This window comes from Crassostrea angulata, chromosome 8, assembly GCF_025612915.1.
Source record: "Crassostrea angulata isolate pt1a10 chromosome 8, ASM2561291v2, whole genome shotgun sequence".
Taxonomy (NCBI): Eukaryota; Metazoa; Mollusca; class Bivalvia; order Ostreida; family Ostreidae; genus Magallana; species Magallana angulata.
In genome coordinates, this window is record NC_069118.1 from 1,602,910 (window position 1) to 1,621,503 (window position 18,594).

The 18,594-nt window shown below is 38.4% G+C and overlaps 1 protein-coding gene across 7 annotated transcripts in view; it reads right to left on the reverse strand.

Moving 5' to 3' along the window:
* LOC128159420 (cilia- and flagella-associated protein 54-like) overlaps positions 1–18,594 on the reverse strand; it is a 46,026-nt gene that overhangs the window by 10,040 nt on the left and 17,392 nt on the right. For 5 of the 7 annotated variants that reach the window (XM_052822503.1, XM_052822504.1, XM_052822501.1 and 2 more), the window contains 29 exons: positions 18,372–18,527; positions 18,061–18,183; positions 17,444–17,768; positions 17,044–17,136; positions 16,748–16,874; positions 16,298–16,418; positions 15,886–15,972; positions 15,274–15,444; positions 14,909–15,000; positions 14,437–14,678; positions 13,871–13,993; positions 12,801–12,991; positions 12,233–12,457; positions 11,583–11,812; positions 11,038–11,288; positions 10,501–10,653; positions 9,937–10,122; positions 9,689–9,776; positions 9,208–9,381; positions 8,837–8,903; positions 8,478–8,678; positions 8,091–8,354; positions 7,532–7,683; positions 7,140–7,294; positions 6,551–6,721; positions 6,101–6,281; positions 5,537–5,563; positions 463–659; positions 57–232 (listed from right to left, as the gene is read on the reverse strand). In XM_052822503.1, coding sequence (XP_052678463.1) covers positions 57–232; positions 463–659; positions 5,537–5,563; positions 6,101–6,281; positions 6,551–6,721; positions 7,140–7,294; positions 7,532–7,683; positions 8,091–8,354; positions 8,478–8,678; positions 8,837–8,903; positions 9,208–9,381; positions 9,689–9,776; positions 9,937–10,122; positions 10,501–10,653; positions 11,038–11,288; positions 11,583–11,812; positions 12,233–12,457; positions 12,801–12,991; positions 13,871–13,993; positions 14,437–14,678; positions 14,909–15,000; positions 15,274–15,444; positions 15,886–15,972; positions 16,298–16,418; positions 16,748–16,874; positions 17,044–17,136; positions 17,444–17,768; positions 18,061–18,183; positions 18,372–18,527 — 4,749 coding nt within the window. The remainder of the gene's footprint in view (positions 1–56; positions 233–462; positions 660–5,536; positions 5,564–6,100; positions 6,282–6,550; positions 6,722–7,139; positions 7,295–7,531; positions 7,684–8,090; positions 8,355–8,477; positions 8,679–8,836; positions 8,904–9,207; positions 9,382–9,688; positions 9,777–9,936; positions 10,123–10,500; positions 10,654–11,037; positions 11,289–11,582; positions 11,813–12,232; positions 12,458–12,800; positions 12,992–13,870; positions 13,994–14,436; positions 14,679–14,908; positions 15,001–15,273; positions 15,445–15,885; positions 15,973–16,297; positions 16,419–16,747; positions 16,875–17,043; positions 17,137–17,443; positions 17,769–18,060; positions 18,184–18,371; positions 18,528–18,594) is intronic. The other 2 variants (XM_052822505.1, XM_052822502.1) reach the window with 2 other exon arrangements.

Genomic DNA, 18,594 nt, shown 5'->3' on the forward strand with positions numbered 1-18,594 from the left:
TATTTGGATAAAAACATTTTGTGGGTAATATGATGCTGTCTGTTATTTGTACGTACCTGCAGCAAGGACAGGGTGTGCTCCAGACTCTTTCCCTCGGTGATGTTGAGGACCGCCCCCTGGAGGAAGAACTCGGCCTGCATCTCTATGTCGCCGCAAGCCTCTGCCTCCCCCAGACCCTCAATACAGTACTGGCGGCAGTCAGCCAGCTCCTGGAGAACTTTGGTCTCAGGATCTGTAACAGCCAAAAAGATGTCTGATGTGTCATAATCTAACGCAAACTGTTTTAAACCCTTTATATCTGTAGTATCTTAAAGTGATATCTATGATATTCAAAATAAAAGTAAGACTGCACATTCAAAATTGAATTTTATGTTCTCTTTATAAAGATGCTGTGGTAACATCAGCTATTAATTTAAGATATCAAATTTATCGATCAAATATCTCCATGACAACAGCCCTGACCCTTAATCTCTCCCAGACTTCGGATCTCCATCATCAAACACTTGACGAGTGCTTGGCGACAGTCTAACCACAGCCGAGCGTCCAAGCGTGACCGGCTCTGGAAGTTCTGGTACTGGAACTGACTGTTATGTGGGTGGACAATCTTTACATTGGTGTGGGAGTCCTTCTTGGGCCCCACTCCTTTCAGAGAGGATGGTCTGAAAGAGAGGAGTCATAGTGGTAAAGGACCCACTCAATAATGATCAATGGAATTGTATTTATCTGTGGATAACAGAACTCTGGGTGTTAAAGTCTAAACTACGTATACAGCTATGTCAAATATTTTTTTGCAGAAAAAAATCTTCAAGAAAAGTGCTTTCTTAGCATTGTGATGACAAAGTTATAGCTTTCTGTGTGTGTGTGATCTAATTCTCCATCTATTTCATTTGAAAAGAAATGTGATTAAAAGCTCCTCTCTCTATGACATTAGAAAAAGAAAAGAAAAAAGGCAACAATATCAAAACAACATATCTAAAGCAACAGAATATATAAAGTGATATTTCTCCTGATCACATCAGATTGAAAGAGAAATAAAATATTTAACACAGCGTGTGTACAGCAATAACTATTAAACATCTGAAATAAAAAGAGTGTTCTAGAATCTGAAATACAAGTCAGTGCCCATAAAACAAAATACCAAATATGATAAAAGAACAATAGGAAGTTAGTTAATAGATTCCTTTTTGGTTATATCTGTCCAGTACTCAGTATGTTTCTGAAATCCAATGATTGCCATGTCATCTATGTGATTTCAATTAAAGTTGTTTAAATTTGTATTAAGAAAATACACAAATTTATTATCCTTTAACTATTTCAAATTTCCATCACGTTCTAGCAATACATTGCATAGGAACTTACAATTATTTGACTGCCGTCACGAGAAAAGGGCCCTTAAGGTCAAAATTTCACAAACTCACTTTTTTGTCAATTCTGATAAGTCAACTCTTTCTGAATACAAATATACTAAGATATCCAAGATCTTGTGTGTTTTAAACATTTTATGACAATTTTAGTAAGAGATGTTAACACGACTTTGACGTAGCTCGTCGAAAACGTCACGACGTCACGAACGTCAAATTTTTTTTGGGCATTGATATTTTTCTTCTATACTTCCTTTCATCGTCTTGAATTGTTTGAAATGAAGTAGAATTAATTTATAATTTTCTACCACTCTAGAGTTTTTACAATTTTTGCAAAAGAGATCAAAACATTTTAAATATCCGGATATAGTTAAAGTTCTGCACACTAACCCCCCACCCCCCGCACATAAGATAAATAGAAAAAAGGAAATCTAAGGAAAACAAATATCAAACTTCTCCCCAACCTTGAAATAAATCAAAGTTATTTAAGCTGCCGAGAAGCAAATTAAATAAGCAAACATGTAACAAATTAAAAGATTGTTAAATTCGATGCCTATGTTTCCCAATTTCATGGCATTGTAAAATTGCATACACGAATTTATTTTCAAAAAGAGAAATATTTATTCTTTTTAATTTACCTTTGGCACGGAAATTTTATCGCATATTTACTGATATTACTTTTTAAGTATCTTCATAGTTCTGAAGCAAGTTTAAAATCAATTATAGATGTTTTTGAAACTCGGGTGGTATGGTGTTAAATTATTGTCATGATTTCTCTTCTTTTTTATACTTTATCAATACTTAATTCTTATAAAATTACCGATGGAAAAAATCGGCTTTGACTGTCTCACTGAAAAGTAATTACAACTACAAGAATGTAGACAGTTGGTTTGAGAAAAAAGATTTCAACAAAAATGGCATCTTATATTTATAGATTAAAATTTACATCCACTAAGTATGATTCCCTCTATTTCTGTAATTCACAGCTGTATAGAAAAAGACAGGTCTGAAATCAACTCGGTCCAGTCCTAACCATGCTATTTACCGATCGGTCGAAATCTAAAGAAACCTAAGAAAAATCACTGATTGCACGAATTACCGTATATCAGTTTTTTTTCCGCGTCATGTTTTTTCCGCGATTCAGAACTTAGAACTGTATATAACATTTTTTACTATTTCAAAGGCATAGTGGAAATATTATAATATTCAAGATTGTTTAAACTTGTGAGGAAGGAAGGTAAAAGTATCTAAATTGCCGCTCTTAATAATAATAAAAAAATTGGACAATAAAACCATTTACTCGATTTCCTTAATGTTAAATAATTACCGATAACTATTTTCAGAGACGCAAACAGTCATAAATAAATAGATCATGTACCGTTACAGATACCAGTAGCTCGGGTATAATTAGACATCGGTTTACGCAAGAAAAGCGACCATTTTAATAAGGTTGTCAATGGATTATTAAAGAAATTACGAGGCTTACATACTTGTTATCTGGCGCTTGTACGCCGATCCCGCAATTTCTACCTCTAAACTTACTGATCACAGTTCATTGTACTTTAACATACCTGTTTACTTCATAAGAAAAGAAAGAACTAATTTATGAGAACAAAACTTTGTATACGCTGATATATTTTCTGCGATTCGGAAATCGTCGCGAACAAAGCGGAAGTTGGATACACGCGAAAAAAACTGATATATGGTATATACTGATCATGATAATGCCAAACTCAAATTCCCATATCAGACGCGTTTGCTACAGCTTTCATCTATCGTTCTGGTGTACATTAACAATAATTTAATGATCTTTGCTTACTTTTTACGATCAATTCAATTCATTAATTTATTAAATAAAAGATGTAAATATAAACAATTAAATACTTTCTTCGGTCTTCGGTGATACATGCGGGTTATGGCTATAAAGATAGTTACATTTAATAACGCGGGTTACATCGCTACTTTTTTTTTTTGGTTTATTGTTTAAATATACTAGTACACACCTAATTAAGTGTATCAAATACGGCAGACAAACAAAATACAAAAGGCACCCCACGTGCTGAATCTACACTTCTATTCAATTGCTTTGTAAGTTCACGCATACCGTTGTATTTTTGTGGAGCGATTTTTTTAAACCATCATCGTTGAAATATGTAAGCATTTTCACTTTTTTTTTCAAAATGTAAGATTGCAAGTAAATTTCAATAAGACATCTGCATTAATTATGTCTATTCGTTTGCACTAATTGATTGTACAGTGCCGATAGACATAGCTTATACTCTGCAAGAACATTTTTACATATTGACTAAATTTAATTTTCTTATTATCGATGTTACACGATTAATGAATCTCTCTCTCTCTCTCTAGATCTCTCTCTCTCTCTCTCATTGAATACAAATATCGGCCAAGTGATTATCGATTTTAAACAAAATGACAAATTAAATGATGCAAGTTGCATACGGTATTCCGAAGTTTTAAGAAATATCGCGATTCTCGGATTATTTTTATTGCTGTACATTGTAACAAACACACATTTATACACATTGACTATCATCGAAATTTGTATCTTGCATAAAAAAGAAAAGATGAGAAACCATTATCTATGAAGGTGAATTGTACGGCCATGCATGTTATTAATTGTAAATGTCGCACATGTAGTGTTTATATTTATCGATAAACATGAATTAATTTATAAAACGGCAATTTTATCGACTTGATATCGACTTTTTTATCGACTTGACTTCTATATTATAGAAGTATAATGATTGCGTTTACAAACCTGTTTAATTTTGAATCATGTACGTAACTGACTTGAGATGAATATAATCGTATAAAATGCTATAAATCCATGAAAATGTGGTGAGTTTTCAGGCATTATATGACTGATTTTTTTCATGTAAGTTAGCTAAAAAAGTACACACAACATGTGGATTTGGGTTATTAAATTGCACAAGAAAACAAAATATGTTGCGCTCAAATAATAAACAACTTTTTCATTCGTATATGTAAACATATTTTTATGTTGTTTCATTAAAGGCACTTTACATGAAAATGTCACCAAGAATCAGGTCTACCCATGAAATCAAATGCGATACATCAGAGTAGATTTTTACGCTGTCAGAATATTTCTCAAACTCTTCTAATCCGTTAATTATAGCTTTTTAATTCGTTAAATAATTTCAAAATTTGATTGCAAATTCTTAAATTGTAATAGAATATGCGAGAATTTATTTTGTATGTCGGCAGTGGCACTATGACTGAGACATAGCCGCTTCTCTCGTATTCCTTCCTACTAATTCAAAAAGTGTAGAATCGTCTCCCTTGAGGTGAACTTCCAAACTTATGATTTGAAATATTTGACTTGTATTGTTTCACAGTAATTACTGCACAGATAACTGTTAGATTTGAACAATACTGCTCTGCATCGATTCGGTGGGTCTCAGCCTTCAACCCCTCTTATCAACAACGAGTGTGCAGTGTAGTTTTTTTTTTACTTTATTAAATCATACATGTATTGCTCATGCTAACTAAAGTTGTATAATTTTACTCAGAATACTTTATAAATCATCATCGGAAATCCGCGACCAGTTGCGCATTCAGTTAACAGCGTATGCGAGACGGGTTTTTGGTTTTTTAAAATGATTTATAAAAAAGCGATTTCCCAATTAAAGAATATTTTCATCACACACTAGAAAGTAAAATGTGGTGTTTAAGTTTCATAGCGGATGCAAAAGCAGCAATTTTATGACGTCTCAGCATCAACTTTTGTGTAATATTTACGCGTTCGAAATGTGTAGATATTGACGTTACATGTGTATATTTCATTTATCAAATATTTATTTTTTAAATCAACAGGTAATATTTGACTGCAAAAATATTGATCGCAGTATTAAAACAAGTCAAGACTCTAGTTATTCAGAAAACACAACATAGACGAAGAAAAAAAAATAGAAACAGAAAATTTAAAAACTGTGTTTACAAAGCCGCAACTTTGACGTTGTTTTCTGAGCATTGTGACGGCAGTCATTTCTTTTATCAGAGATTTCAGAAGCATTTGATATTGATGAACTGATTATTTCTATGTTTGCCTCTGTTCAACGTACAAGGCAAAAAGAGAACTTAAAAAGATACAAGAAGCTAAATGAGAGGCCGTGTGCTAGACTACATCCAGTTACCTGCCCTTGACATCGACCGTTTCATCTCTGTAATTAACACGTGTTAGTCAGCATTTGTACTCAGGCAGCAAAAATCATATTTATTCATGACATGAAGGACCAAATCCACTGATTACAAATTCAAGGACACAGAATTAAGTGTAAATCTCTCAACTCCAATGTACCAGTAGGTGGAAATACCTTAACTTCTCATCCTTTTCATAAATTCATATTAAACACAACATCAAACTGTGCATCACTTAAAGAATTTACCCCTGAATACACAAACCATTTAATTACATCATTTAATTGTATAATTAAGGATACTGAAACTAATATCAGGTAGCTGAAGATTCTGGTGGTTATTGTATGATGCTAGAGTAAGGATCATGGTCAAGTGAAGAAGACTAATGGTTTGAACTGCTGAGGTGGTGACAGTAAAATGGAATTACTGGCAGTCCTGATATTGTTACAATACAACAATGAACATACATCTAAGGCAAAATGTGCCATTATATTTTTAAATGGGTATTTTGATGTCATTCCTTATAGGTATGCTAGTCCTAATGGACATCTAATATCTACCTCTTGGTTATAGGGGCTTCCTTGCGGGGTTTGAAGAGCTGCGATTTCTTGAGCAGTTTGAGGGCTGACAGGATGATTCGGGCAGCCATTGGAGCGTGCTGTTTCTGTAGAGAGATGGCAGCCTGCTGGTGTTTACACAGAACGACCAACTCCAGCTCTGCCGCCGGGAGAGCATCCAGACCTAGAACATATATATAGTATAGGACGTAATTATTGATGACAAACTAAGCATGAACACATTTAACTTCTATACCCTGGTGCACATCTTTCATACATTGGAAAGACAATAACAGCTTCCAACTTTGCAAAATTTTCATGCACACAAAAATACATTTGGCAAATATTACAACCTGGTAAATGCTACCTGTTTGCTAAGTTCATTAATTTGATGGACCTAACAACTATGCTTCATTACCTGTAATTTCTTATCCACCCACTTTAATCATTTACCTGCTTTGTCGTGCTCGGCGTTCTCGAGGATGACCTCCGCAATAGTGGTCACCATCTGGTCGGCCATGGTGAGTAGCGTCCCCTTGATCAGCTCCAGGGTCAGCGGCTTCTTACTCTGGGTGAAGCGCTTGGTCACATGACCACTGTGATGTTCCTCTTCCTCCTCTTCTCCTGTACAAAAAAGGTCAAAGGTCAAATCGCGAGTATCAATAAAATAAAACGTTTGTGACTTTCACCTCATCTTTCTCTCTATACAAATACAGAAAACATGCATAGAGCAATGTGACAGGGACAACTGGTTCTGATTTACTCTAAATGTACCAGGTAATTCATTATATCCAGTAGGTTTATTACATGTTTTAAGATTTAAGGGGACATGAAACTGACTTTGCTGTAAGTGTGAAATTCTCATATGTGTATTCCCTGTAACCATGTTTTACTATACTTGGCCCCATAGAACAGACATAAATAAGTAAAACATAAGATGTTTGGAAATGGTAAATAAGGAAAAAATATGATTGTGGAGAGTCAAGCTATGGCCAGTCCTATACAGTTTTCTGTGAGTGGTACCAGCTCTCTGTTATCTCACCTCCCTCCTCCTTTCTGGTGTCTGTGGAGGATCGAGTGGACCGCCGCGCCCCGCTACTACCGGTCCCTGACAGCTTCACCCCCTTAGATCCCAGTCCCCCGCGGGAGATGGTACTGATGGTGAACGGCTTCAGGTCCTTCTGTCCATCCGCCAAACTGTCGAAAGATAAAAAGGTTTGGGTGAAAACTCAAAAACAATGATGGATTTTTTATGCATGTAACAGGTTTAAAATTGAATGTAATTATGTTTACAGAGAAGACTTTCTGTTGATAAATTTGTCCAGATACCTAATATAATATTAACTGTAAGGTGATTTCCAAATTTGATACATTAACCATAGAACTTGAATCAATCCCTGATCTTACCAGGTAATACATATCAGTAAGACTTACATGACATCCTCCATTTTGGGGATGACAGGGATGGTGTCGGCCATGGACACAAACAGGTGGGCCTGTACGAGGGACAGGTGACAGGTCATGTGGGGCCCATACAGGGTGGCCAGGCTGGAGGATAACCGCTTGTCCAGGACCATCTCTAGAACCTATAGAACAACAGAACAGAGTCAGGCAAAGGGGCAAAATACTCCAGAACAGGGTCAGACAAAGGGTAGAGTGTTCCATAGACAGCTTCACAATGTATTTGTCTTATGGTACTTTAGTGTGCATAGAATTAACTGGAGCCATTGAATCCAAGACAATTTTACAAGTACCTATTAATATCATACAATGCTAGATGTTTTCACTACCATTGCCAATAAGACTAATATTTGTGACAGTACATTCTTCCTACAATAGAGAAAATGTTTAAGGCTGGTCAAAGGCCTCAACCTGTTCATTCTGTGAGAGAAAGATCTTCTATCTGGCTGAACAGTCCTAAAGCAGATCTTCCTATCACAGAATGGACAGGTTTTGGGCTGTATCCTTGATGTAAGAAGAGGGGGTCACTGACCCTGAGATTGACAGGCTCGGTGATCGGCTTGGAAGTGTTGAACTTGAGTGAGCTCATCTTGGACTCGGTCTGTCGGAAGTGACTGTCGCCAGTTTGTGGAAGCCTCTCTCCATGGAGAAGTCGCTGGAGTGTGATGAAGGCCTCATTAAACAGCCGCAGGTCAGTGAGCACACGGACCTTCAGGACACGCCCATCCACTGACCTCTGGAGGTCACGACACACGAAGGTTGTTAAGTATTGGTTCAAGGTCAGCAATGGCAAAACCTTAACAAAAATTTTTATATTTATAAAACAAATATAAGCATTTAAATCAGCTGCAACCTTTTACTTATACAAGTCATTGATCAGATCTATCATTAAAATAACTCTGTATCAGTTCAGACTTACAAACAGGTTGTGTTTGCCCCTGGCAAGTTCTTCGGTCACCCAGCGTATGGCCGCAATGAGCTGTCTCCCATCACAGCGGAACTTCTCTGACAGCAAGTCAAGCCCAGGAACCAGATTAGTGACCTCACACCCCTCACCGACCTCATACAGGGCATAGTCTCTGTCCGCCCGGGGGTGGGGCAGAGAGGTACGGAACAGGGCCTGGGATAGAGAACATCATAACAGATTAGTTATAGACAAAGAAGTTTAAACATGCAAGCTTGTTCAATCAAGCACAATAATGTAAAAATGAATTGTAATACATCTTTTAGGAGTAAAGTACAATAACACAAAGTATCCAGTATATAAGACTTCCTTACCTTGAAGAAATATCCGGACAGGAAACAGCACTCCATTCGGAGTCCCAGGTCAGAGGTCAATATGTACCTAAAACACAGTATACAGTGCATCACAATGACAAGAAAGCAGTTTGCTTATATCTGCTCAAATATACTTTGTCCTTTAGTTGTTTGCTTCCAGTTCAATTTGCTGGGACTTATAACACAATGTGATTCTTCAATATACTACACAATTTGTTAATTTGTTGCATTATAATCTATGCAACTTACTATGTTGGTGCCAACATGTCCCTTAGCAGACATCCCCACAGACCAATGTGCTACTTACTGTGCTATGTTAGAGGCCAGCACGCACCCGAGGAGACACCCCCACAGACCAATGTGCTACTTACTGTGCTATGTTGGAGGCCAGCACGCCCCCAAGGAGACATCCCCACAGCCCACACTTCTTCAGGAGGTCGGAGCTGATGTCTGTGCTGTCCTTCATCATCTCTCTCCAGGTGTGCAGGGCGTCCGTCGTGCGGAGGGTGTGGTCCAGTGACTCCGCCCACCACTTGTACGCTCCCCTGTAAATGTAACAATACTCATCTTATCAGTCTCTCTTTATATATTCCTGCCTTAATTCAATTATGTTTCCCATAATTAATCACTTCTGTTTGAAAAGTTTATTCTAATATTTAAGATAAATAAACTGGTCCAAATGCTTTTTGCTGGAGGCTGATTTCAACAATAAAATTTTCATTTTGTTTTCTTCTTTATTTAAAGAAGAAAGTTATTTTGTACGGTGCAATTCACCATCATGATGTTAAAAATCAATAGATGAAAGGAGCTTCCCAGGTCAATACCTATTCTTAATGTTATACATATATGTACCTGATGTTTGAGGCGTGGTACTGGAGATTCCCCAGTTCATGCATGGCTTGAGCTGCCTGACTTCTCTGGTTCTTGGCCAACAGCATGGCTACACAGAGAACAAGTTGATTCATATCAAAAGTGCAGTAACGATTGAAAGTACAGCTGAACATACACATGTACATGTATTTGAGCAAAGTATAAATACTTTATATTTTGATTCTGCATTATCTAATCTACAAAACTGTCTATATTGTGTTTTTGTGTACCTATGGTTTTCTCATATGATGAGATCACCGTTCCTAACTGTGACCGGGGCATACAAGTCGTTAGGACATCATTCATGTCCTGGAACTCGTCGCGGCTGATGTCCGGGGGCATAGTGGGCTGTGGTTTGGCGGTGGTCGGGATAAACTCCACCCTGGACACTTGGCGGCTCAGGAAGCCCTCTCCAGCTACAATAAATCCACAAATACCGTATATCTGGCAATTTTGCGATGATCTAATTTTCGCTTTCTTTGCAATATCTTACAAATTGCAAAATATTGAATATGCAGAAATCATATTCTGTATTATTTTCTATAAGACTCTTTTAAAATCACAAAAAAATAACTGACACAAATTAAAACTGCTACATATTTTCCCCATTTTTGCAAATTTTGTGACATGCAATAAAACCCTGTATATACCCTATATGAGAATCACTCTCAATAACGGTTATTGTACACACGAAGTAAAAGGTTAACATCACATTACAATTCCCATGCTGGGCTAAATTAATTTTTCCTGATTTTTCAGCTTTTTAGGCCTCCCCCTTGTAGAGCTAGACTCACTGTTCTGCTGTCCGGCCAGATAGAGGATCAGGAGTTTCCGGCTGTGGTGGAGGGCCCGACAGGTGTACTGGGACTTATCCAGGACTTCCCGCAGAGTCTGGAGACTGAGCGGGACATCCAGTGGGACGGACACCGACTTCTGACCGTCCTTCACTGAAATCAGAAACCATTACACTTTAAAAATTCATCAAATGAGAGAACAGTAGAACTTCAGACAAAAGCAATGTAAGTTTCCAACACTCTGCTGAAATACACCAGTACAAAGTCTGTATCTTTTTTCATATTTTTCATAAGTATTCATGAGTCACAATTTTTTGTGATGCAGTAAAAATCACAGTTTCAATGATTTACCAGTAGATTCATGGTCCTATAAATTCAGTATGCTATCAGATACCATACTTAAATGAACTTTGAATTTAATTTAATTTCTTGAATTTTGTAGATTGCCTAAACAATGAAATCCATGAAAATCAGTGCTTGACAAATACTGCTGAAACCACAGTAAAGTTTACAGAGTAGGCAGCTGTATTTAAATACCTGTATAAATTCCGTGCCCAATGGGATCAATGGCGGCCCCTGGGGGTATCTTGGGGAGGGAGTGGGGGTCGATGACCAGGGTGAGCTGGGTGTGGAGGTACTCCTTGGAGGTGACCACTCCCCCCAGTCTTTGCATCAGCTCACAGTAGTGCTTCTGTGGGGGTGCCTCTCCCCCCAGCTCTTCCAGCAGGGCCATTATCTGTCTCTGGGCCTGGATGAGGATTGGAAGCACCTGCTCTGCATAACGGTCACTGAAACGAAAAAGGTCAGACTGTCACATCTAGCTGAATTTGTAGAGCTAAATTTCATGAATTGACAATTCTTTACAAATTCAAAGGGATGCAACTTCATAGAATCATTTGTATGATCAAAGAAATAATGTGTTAACTTTCATAATTCATTGAGACTGTATTTGAGGGTGAGAAAATTTAATCTTCCAGTTTGTATCACCACACATTTTAATGATTCTAATGTATTTAAACATATTAAGAATAAGTTCAGAGATGTTTACACTTGATAGAACAGAATGAAATCCGCTGACTTACTTGGTGAGTCCACTGAACCTCATGGCAATATCCACCAGCTTCTCCCACTTCTGTTCATAGAACAACAGCTCCAAGACTCGCAGCACAAAGCGAGACACAAACCGAATGTCACACACGCTGGAATCGTCCAATGGGGTCTCAAACCTGAGACTGGCCCCGCCCTTCTCCTCTGTGATGTCACCAGTCCACGTCTCAAATAAATCTCCCAGCTTACGGTTCTTGCTCTTTGCCTACAAGATCATACGGAGAGTTAAAACATTCAACAAGATGTCAATCCCTTATTTCGGATTTTCAAAGAGATATGCTGACTATCAATGAAGAGTGAAACTAATCTAAACAGCACAAACTTGTTTAATAATATAATGATCGGACCGCTAACTTTTGTTTTATTTTACTGCACTATGAAAAGAAGGGATAATGGCAGTGTGTATAGCTTTAGGTACATTTTAGTCTTGGGTAAAAATATTTTAATTCAGCTAGTGTTAACATCTTATTCATAAAGATGCACATGTCCTTAAAATGATTTGACAAATAGTTAAACTATAATCCAAAAGACAATTAAAATACTCCTGAATACTGTGTAAAATTCATAATTCATGCTTATGTCAAAACCCCTCCCTCCCCTAACCACTGGACTATTTGTGAGGTACCTTTTCGGCGTGTTTCTCTAGGTCACTCTGTAGATGGACCAGCATGTCCAACAGACAATCGGAGGCGGTGTACATCGGGAACCAGACAATGGCTCGCAGGTTGTCTATGGAGAGTAGTCCGTCCTCTGGCCCGATCGCCCGCAGCAGGGCAGTGTGGGCACAGTTCCACATGGTGCGACATGAGTTCTGTAGCAAAGTCCAGTGCTGACCTCTGTGGGCCAAAATCTGAAAGCAGGGAAAGATCACTTTAAACAGATATTCAAACAAAAAGCATATGTAATCAACTGCACTTTGAGATAAGAAATACATAATCTTAATACAAAAATACTGTGTATAATTCTTTTATATGACATCATGCTTTTACTATCATCTTTTACATACTAATACTCAAGCTGATTTATAATGACTTTAGACAGCAAAGGATGACACACGTAGGACAGAGGACCACCCCTATACACTTACAATAGCTTCAGATAGCAAAGGATGACACACGTAGGACAGAGGACCAGCCCAATACACTTACAAAGGATGACACACGTAAGACAGAAGACCACCCATATACACTTACAATGGCTTTCTTGTAATGGCTGAACGTCTTGGTCAGACACTCTGTGATTTCCCGGGAGGCTATGATGACGCTGTCCATCTCCCTCTGGGTGTGTTTGGGGGCCACAGGGACGTTACTGGCGTCCGAACGGTAGGTCCTAGGGGTATCCTCCTGCTCCGGGGGGTAGAAGTACATGGGAGGGGGAGCACTGCCTGTAGAGTACCAGAGAGTTAACCAATAAATTGTATCCACACAAATCAAACATTGACATCATTCATCCTGTCTTAAATGGATCAAGAGGGAAATTTTTGTTTTTAAATAGTTCTTATCCAATTTGAATGCTTTGCTTTCTATTTTAATTTCTCTCAAGAAATGCATTTTTCTCTGATGCTTTACTTATACTGTGCAGATAAAGCATCGCATACACATTGAAGCTAACAGCTGTGGATTACACAGTTTGCTATATACTGTATATGGGAGGTGTTTATTTGGAATCATATACATGTATTTATAATTCAGAAGCTGTATGTGATATCTTTAACATTACAAGTCAAGATTTACATTTATAATTAAAAAGCATGAATAATACTGGTACATAGATATAGAGGCACCATGGGAAACTGCAAATAAATAAATAGGCACAAGAACAAAATAACACCAGGTAAAGGTATAGGCTCTCCTAATAATCTGCAGCATGCATACAATTACTACACAAATTGTGACAAAAAAGAAATAAAAGTACAATCCATGGCTTAAATGCTTAAATATGATATCTGCTGAACCCTCATAGAAGAAAGCAAAATACTGTGTGACAATAAAAAAATTCAAGTGCTGTAAAACAAAAACATAAAAAAGGACAAACAACACACAGTGACTGATGTAAGGGGCCCGGTGCTCTGATAAGCTAGGCTACTGATCCCTCTACATACCCCTAATACACCAAATTTATAGAGAATGGCCCAGATAGGGGCTGCTTAATTAAAGGTCTACATGAAGCTACAAGGACAGAGGAAAGCCGCCAGACAAAGAGAGGTGTCTACAGAGAGCCGCGCTAGGCTCGGATAGACCACCACCAGCTATAAGTATTGTACCCTCTTGGCTGGTACCCTCTGTACTGGTACCCTGGGTACTGGTACCCTCTGTCCTCTCAGTCTGGGACTGAGAACCAGGCAAATGGGGGGAATCTCCTTCAATCAGCTGTTCTGGAATCTCTCCTAGAAGTGTAGTTCATCAGAATGGATGCAATGAATTCATTAGTCAATACAGCATCACAGCATAGGGTCATGATTTACATGGGGTATAAGTTGTTTCCCTTTCTTTTTAAATCCCATAAATTACCGGTAATTGTGATTACATGCAATTTATAAAAATTTCTTCATTCACACAAGCATGTGTCATAAAACTTAAATCTGCAAAATAAATGACTACAAAGTAAAACAAAAAAGATTATTGATTAATGATCAAGTATTTTAAGAGTGATACAACATCCCATTCTTTCTGTGGAATCACTTGTAACAACATGGAGTAGCAAGCAAATTTTTCACTGATGCAGTGTACATGTACAGAATAAGAAATTTCTGTGTAATATCAAAGAACATTTCTTGGTTACAAATATAAATGAATCTCCTCCAAGAGTTGACCAATGAGCACTCAGTACCTGTAGCTAAGGCGGCGGCGATCTCTATCCCGGTGGCCGTGGTTTTCGGGCGGCTCTCGTGCTCCGCTAGGTCCAGGGGGTCCAGTCTGGAGGTGTGGAGGCGGGCTAACTCTGCCTCCTCCTCATCCTCTAGTCTCTTCCCACCTCGAGGCTCCACGGGCTTAGCTGGTCCTCCTTCCCAACCAACAACAAGGGTACCAGCTGTCTCATACCCAAACCATTCCTCATCAAGGAAGTTTGTCCTTAAAAGAATCAACAAATGTACATGTATCATTATAGTTATCTAGGCAATTGGAGAAATCTCATCCATATACCTCAATACTAATTGACTTGTGATGGCTTGCATTTACAAACAAATCTCAAATAGCATCATCATTTTTTATTGACAGTATTTTGAATCAATAGATCTGTACTACAAACACTGTCAATAGATTAGTACACTGTTCATACAAGTTGGACTAGACTAGACTACCTGTACATGTTTGAGGTGCCCAGAACTTTGTCCCGAGTTTCCAGTCTTTGTAGGAATGCCGAAAAATGACTCATTCCTTGGAGCAGCACCAGCTAAAACACAACAATCAGAGTTATAGGACCAGCAAATATGTGGAAAATCATGCAAAACTTAATCTTAAAATATATCCAATCTTCTTTTAAAAAAAAAAAATGTCCTAGGCGCTTAAATGTGAATGTACCAGTACTTTGTATTTTAAAATCTTAAAATCAAAAAATTATATCTATGCTTATGCATCATGTATCTCTAATTGTGAAATGTATTCACCAAAGTAACACAGAAATATTTAATAAGTCCTAGTAAATTGATCCGATTTGCTGCAATACCTGGCATCGCCATGGCAACTCATCGACGGTCATCTTCCTGAGCTTCCTCTTTTTGTGCCACTGCCGAAACATGTCCGGGAAGTAGGTGGAAAACGTCTCGATGGCCTTGAGTTCGGCCTCCTCCTGGGCGTGGCGCTGAGCGTCCGTCATTGTGGTATTCACCATCACAGGCTGCGGATATGAATAAAGTACTCTAAATGGCTGACATTCACAATCACATGTTGCAGATAAATAGGATTCGCTTTCAAATTGATGGCTGATAGTAACTACAGATTATTTATAAGTTTCCAATCATTGGAGTAAGATGTAGTCTTATGTCTTAACACCTTATATACAGTAGAATCATTATTTGTGTGGGCCAATTTTCATAGATTTTTAACTTTTCACAGATTAATTTTGTAATGACATGATTTTGTGGATTTACTTGAATGATTAATGAATTGATACTCACTTACACAATTTGTTCAGGATGTAAATTTATGGGTGAGGGGGACCCATGAAATCCAAGAAAATTGATCCACCACCAACTCTTATGATTTCACAATATGTAACAGTCTTGATTTCTATACTTCATTGTATCACAACTTGTTCCATATAGAACACCTGTCTTACCCTGTACTGTCGGCGGCGCCTTGGTTTGGTGGTGCTAGATTTGGCAGCAGCTATTTTGGATCCTGGAACCCGAGGGGTTGTCATTTCCTGTGATTAAAGTGAGCATTACTTTCTGGGATGAAAATCAGTTTTAAGGCATGTCCTGGATTACCTATTAACATTAATAACCTGATTATTTAGCATTTTCTCTATGTTTAGAAATAATTCTTTGCAACCAATTAAATGTTATATCTGTATAGCAAATCAATATCCCTCAAGACTTTCATCTTAACTTCTTGGCTAATCATTTAGGTTGAAGTGTATTACACCTTATCAACTCTCAACTTCAAATTCACAGAAGAACCCGGCCCTCACCAAACATGGGACCTCCCCAGGTCAACAGAATAACCCTACACAATAAGACCCTGCCCACCTTTTCTTTCGTGTACTCCACCATGGCAGCAGCGAATCTCTTGGGGTCGTCCCCGGATACGGTGACCACCCCCGGCTGTTTCCCCAGGTACTGTCGCATCCCAATGATCTGCTCGTTCCTCCTACAACCCAAGTAAAGGGGGACATTAGTATTGTAACACATTATACTCAGGACAGTTGCAGTCAGTAAGTATACACAGTGTCATATTGTATATCCATTTTTTTCATGTGTCACAAAATTTGCGAAAATGGGTAAAGTCTGTAACATTTTTTATTTGTGCCAGTCATTTTTTTGCGATTTTATAAGTTTCTAACAGAAATTAATACAGACTATAATTTTTACGCATTCAATATTTTGAAATTTAAAAGAGATCCCAAAAAAAGTGAAAATTAGATAATTGCGAAAATTACCGGATATACGGTATAATAATTAAAAAGTGAGTATACGTACTTGGTGAGCCACGATGAGGTGTCCTCACACCAGTCCATCACCTGGGTCGCCATCCCCTCCGTCAGGGCTTTCTGGGCCACCTGCACAAAGAACTCCAGGTACCGCTGACGACGCTTGAACTTGACCACTGTAAATAAATAAAAAAATCCTCAACATAAACATCTCTACATGTCGTTGTGACTTGATGTGACTGAAACACTATTGTTGCCAGATTGAAGTTGATTGTTCACACACTGATCGAGGAAAGCAGTACTAGGATATAAAAGTTGTAACTGGCAGTGTGACTGTTGACTCACCCTCTCTATATGCCAGTTTACTGGGCAGGTACGCGATGTAGGCGTGGAGGATGCTGGGATCCTCGTACCCAGACAACTCATGTTCATACTGGGCTGTAACAACACAAATATCATAGATCAGACAGGATTCATTCTAAAACACTGTTAGCATGAACTAAATATTGTCTAATGCAAATTGTGAATACATTAACATGGTTTTAATTTTGCTACGCCTGCATGTTCAAGCTTTTAATTATTACATTAATACATGTATCTTAACTACAGTGAATTCTAAATCAATTCACCTGACCTTATCAACCAATCAATTCATGACAATCTGAAATTGTGGAATTTATCCAATCCAAAGGCAATTTACATTGTTTACTTGAGAAAATCAGTGGAGGTGATAACATATACTGACCTTGCTTGGACAGACTCAGCATATGAGCCTCCAGAGCCTTCAGCTCCTCATTGGCTGGACCCTCTGGCTCCTCCTTTCCTGCCCCTACCCCCGCTCGCTTGGCCCTCTTTCGTTTGAGCGCGTGCAGTGGCAATGAGTCTGAGGCGTCGGTTTTTTCGTCGGCCGAGGTTTCTCCCCCGGACAGGGCCCCTTTCTCTGTGAGGTCGGTCGCCTCCTTCTCCCTGTGTTTCTTGTCCTTGGGGTCTTCCCCCTCCAGAGCCAGTAGGCGTCGCCCCGCCTCGTTGATGTTGTTGGCCAGCTGTTTGTGGCCCCATGACCTCAGTACCTACAAACACACATGCATGTTTAACATATACCCACAGCTCTTGCACCTCAGTACTTAACAACACAAAGTGAGAAAGGCATACAAATATTCATAAATTGATATTATTTATTTATTAAATTTTGTATTATTTTTGAAAGATAAATTCTATTAGTTCGAGAAAAATCTATTTTATGGTTTTTTTTTTAGATTATTCAGGACAAACCTGATTTTAAATGTTATACACTATGATTAAAGTGAACAGACCAGACACCCCAATGACAATTTACTTCCTATCTGGTAATAATGGTCTAACCTTGGCCATGCTGTATGTGATACAGGCCGTCATGTGGTGGAGACTGTCCGCGATACTCTGCTGTCTCTTCTGTCTGAGGCCAGCCGGGATCTCCTGTAGCACCACATGGCACCGTTGTAACACCTGAGAAAGGTTAAAAGTTAAAATCATCAGTAAAGATGCTGAATGTCTGCCTTTATCTTTTAAAAGTAAAATTAATAATTGTGAACTCCCTTTGCAATCAAAATGAATACACTTTTCTTAAATGACCTTTGCATATGACCTTTTGACCTGTAATTTGACCAATGAAATGAATGAATTAAGTTGTGTACCTGGACCACTGCCACTGAGGGGATCTTGTAGAAGATGAGTGGTGCCAGCAGTCCGTAACACTGCACCACCGCCTGCAGGGCCAGGTTAGCCTCATTCAGCCACCCAGCCAACTCCAGGGCCACCAGCATCCGCTCACATTCACGGAGCCGCCTCATCTGTTAACAAAAACAAAACATTGTAAACAAAGGGAGAACAACTTCCTACTGTAAGAAATAAAGAGCT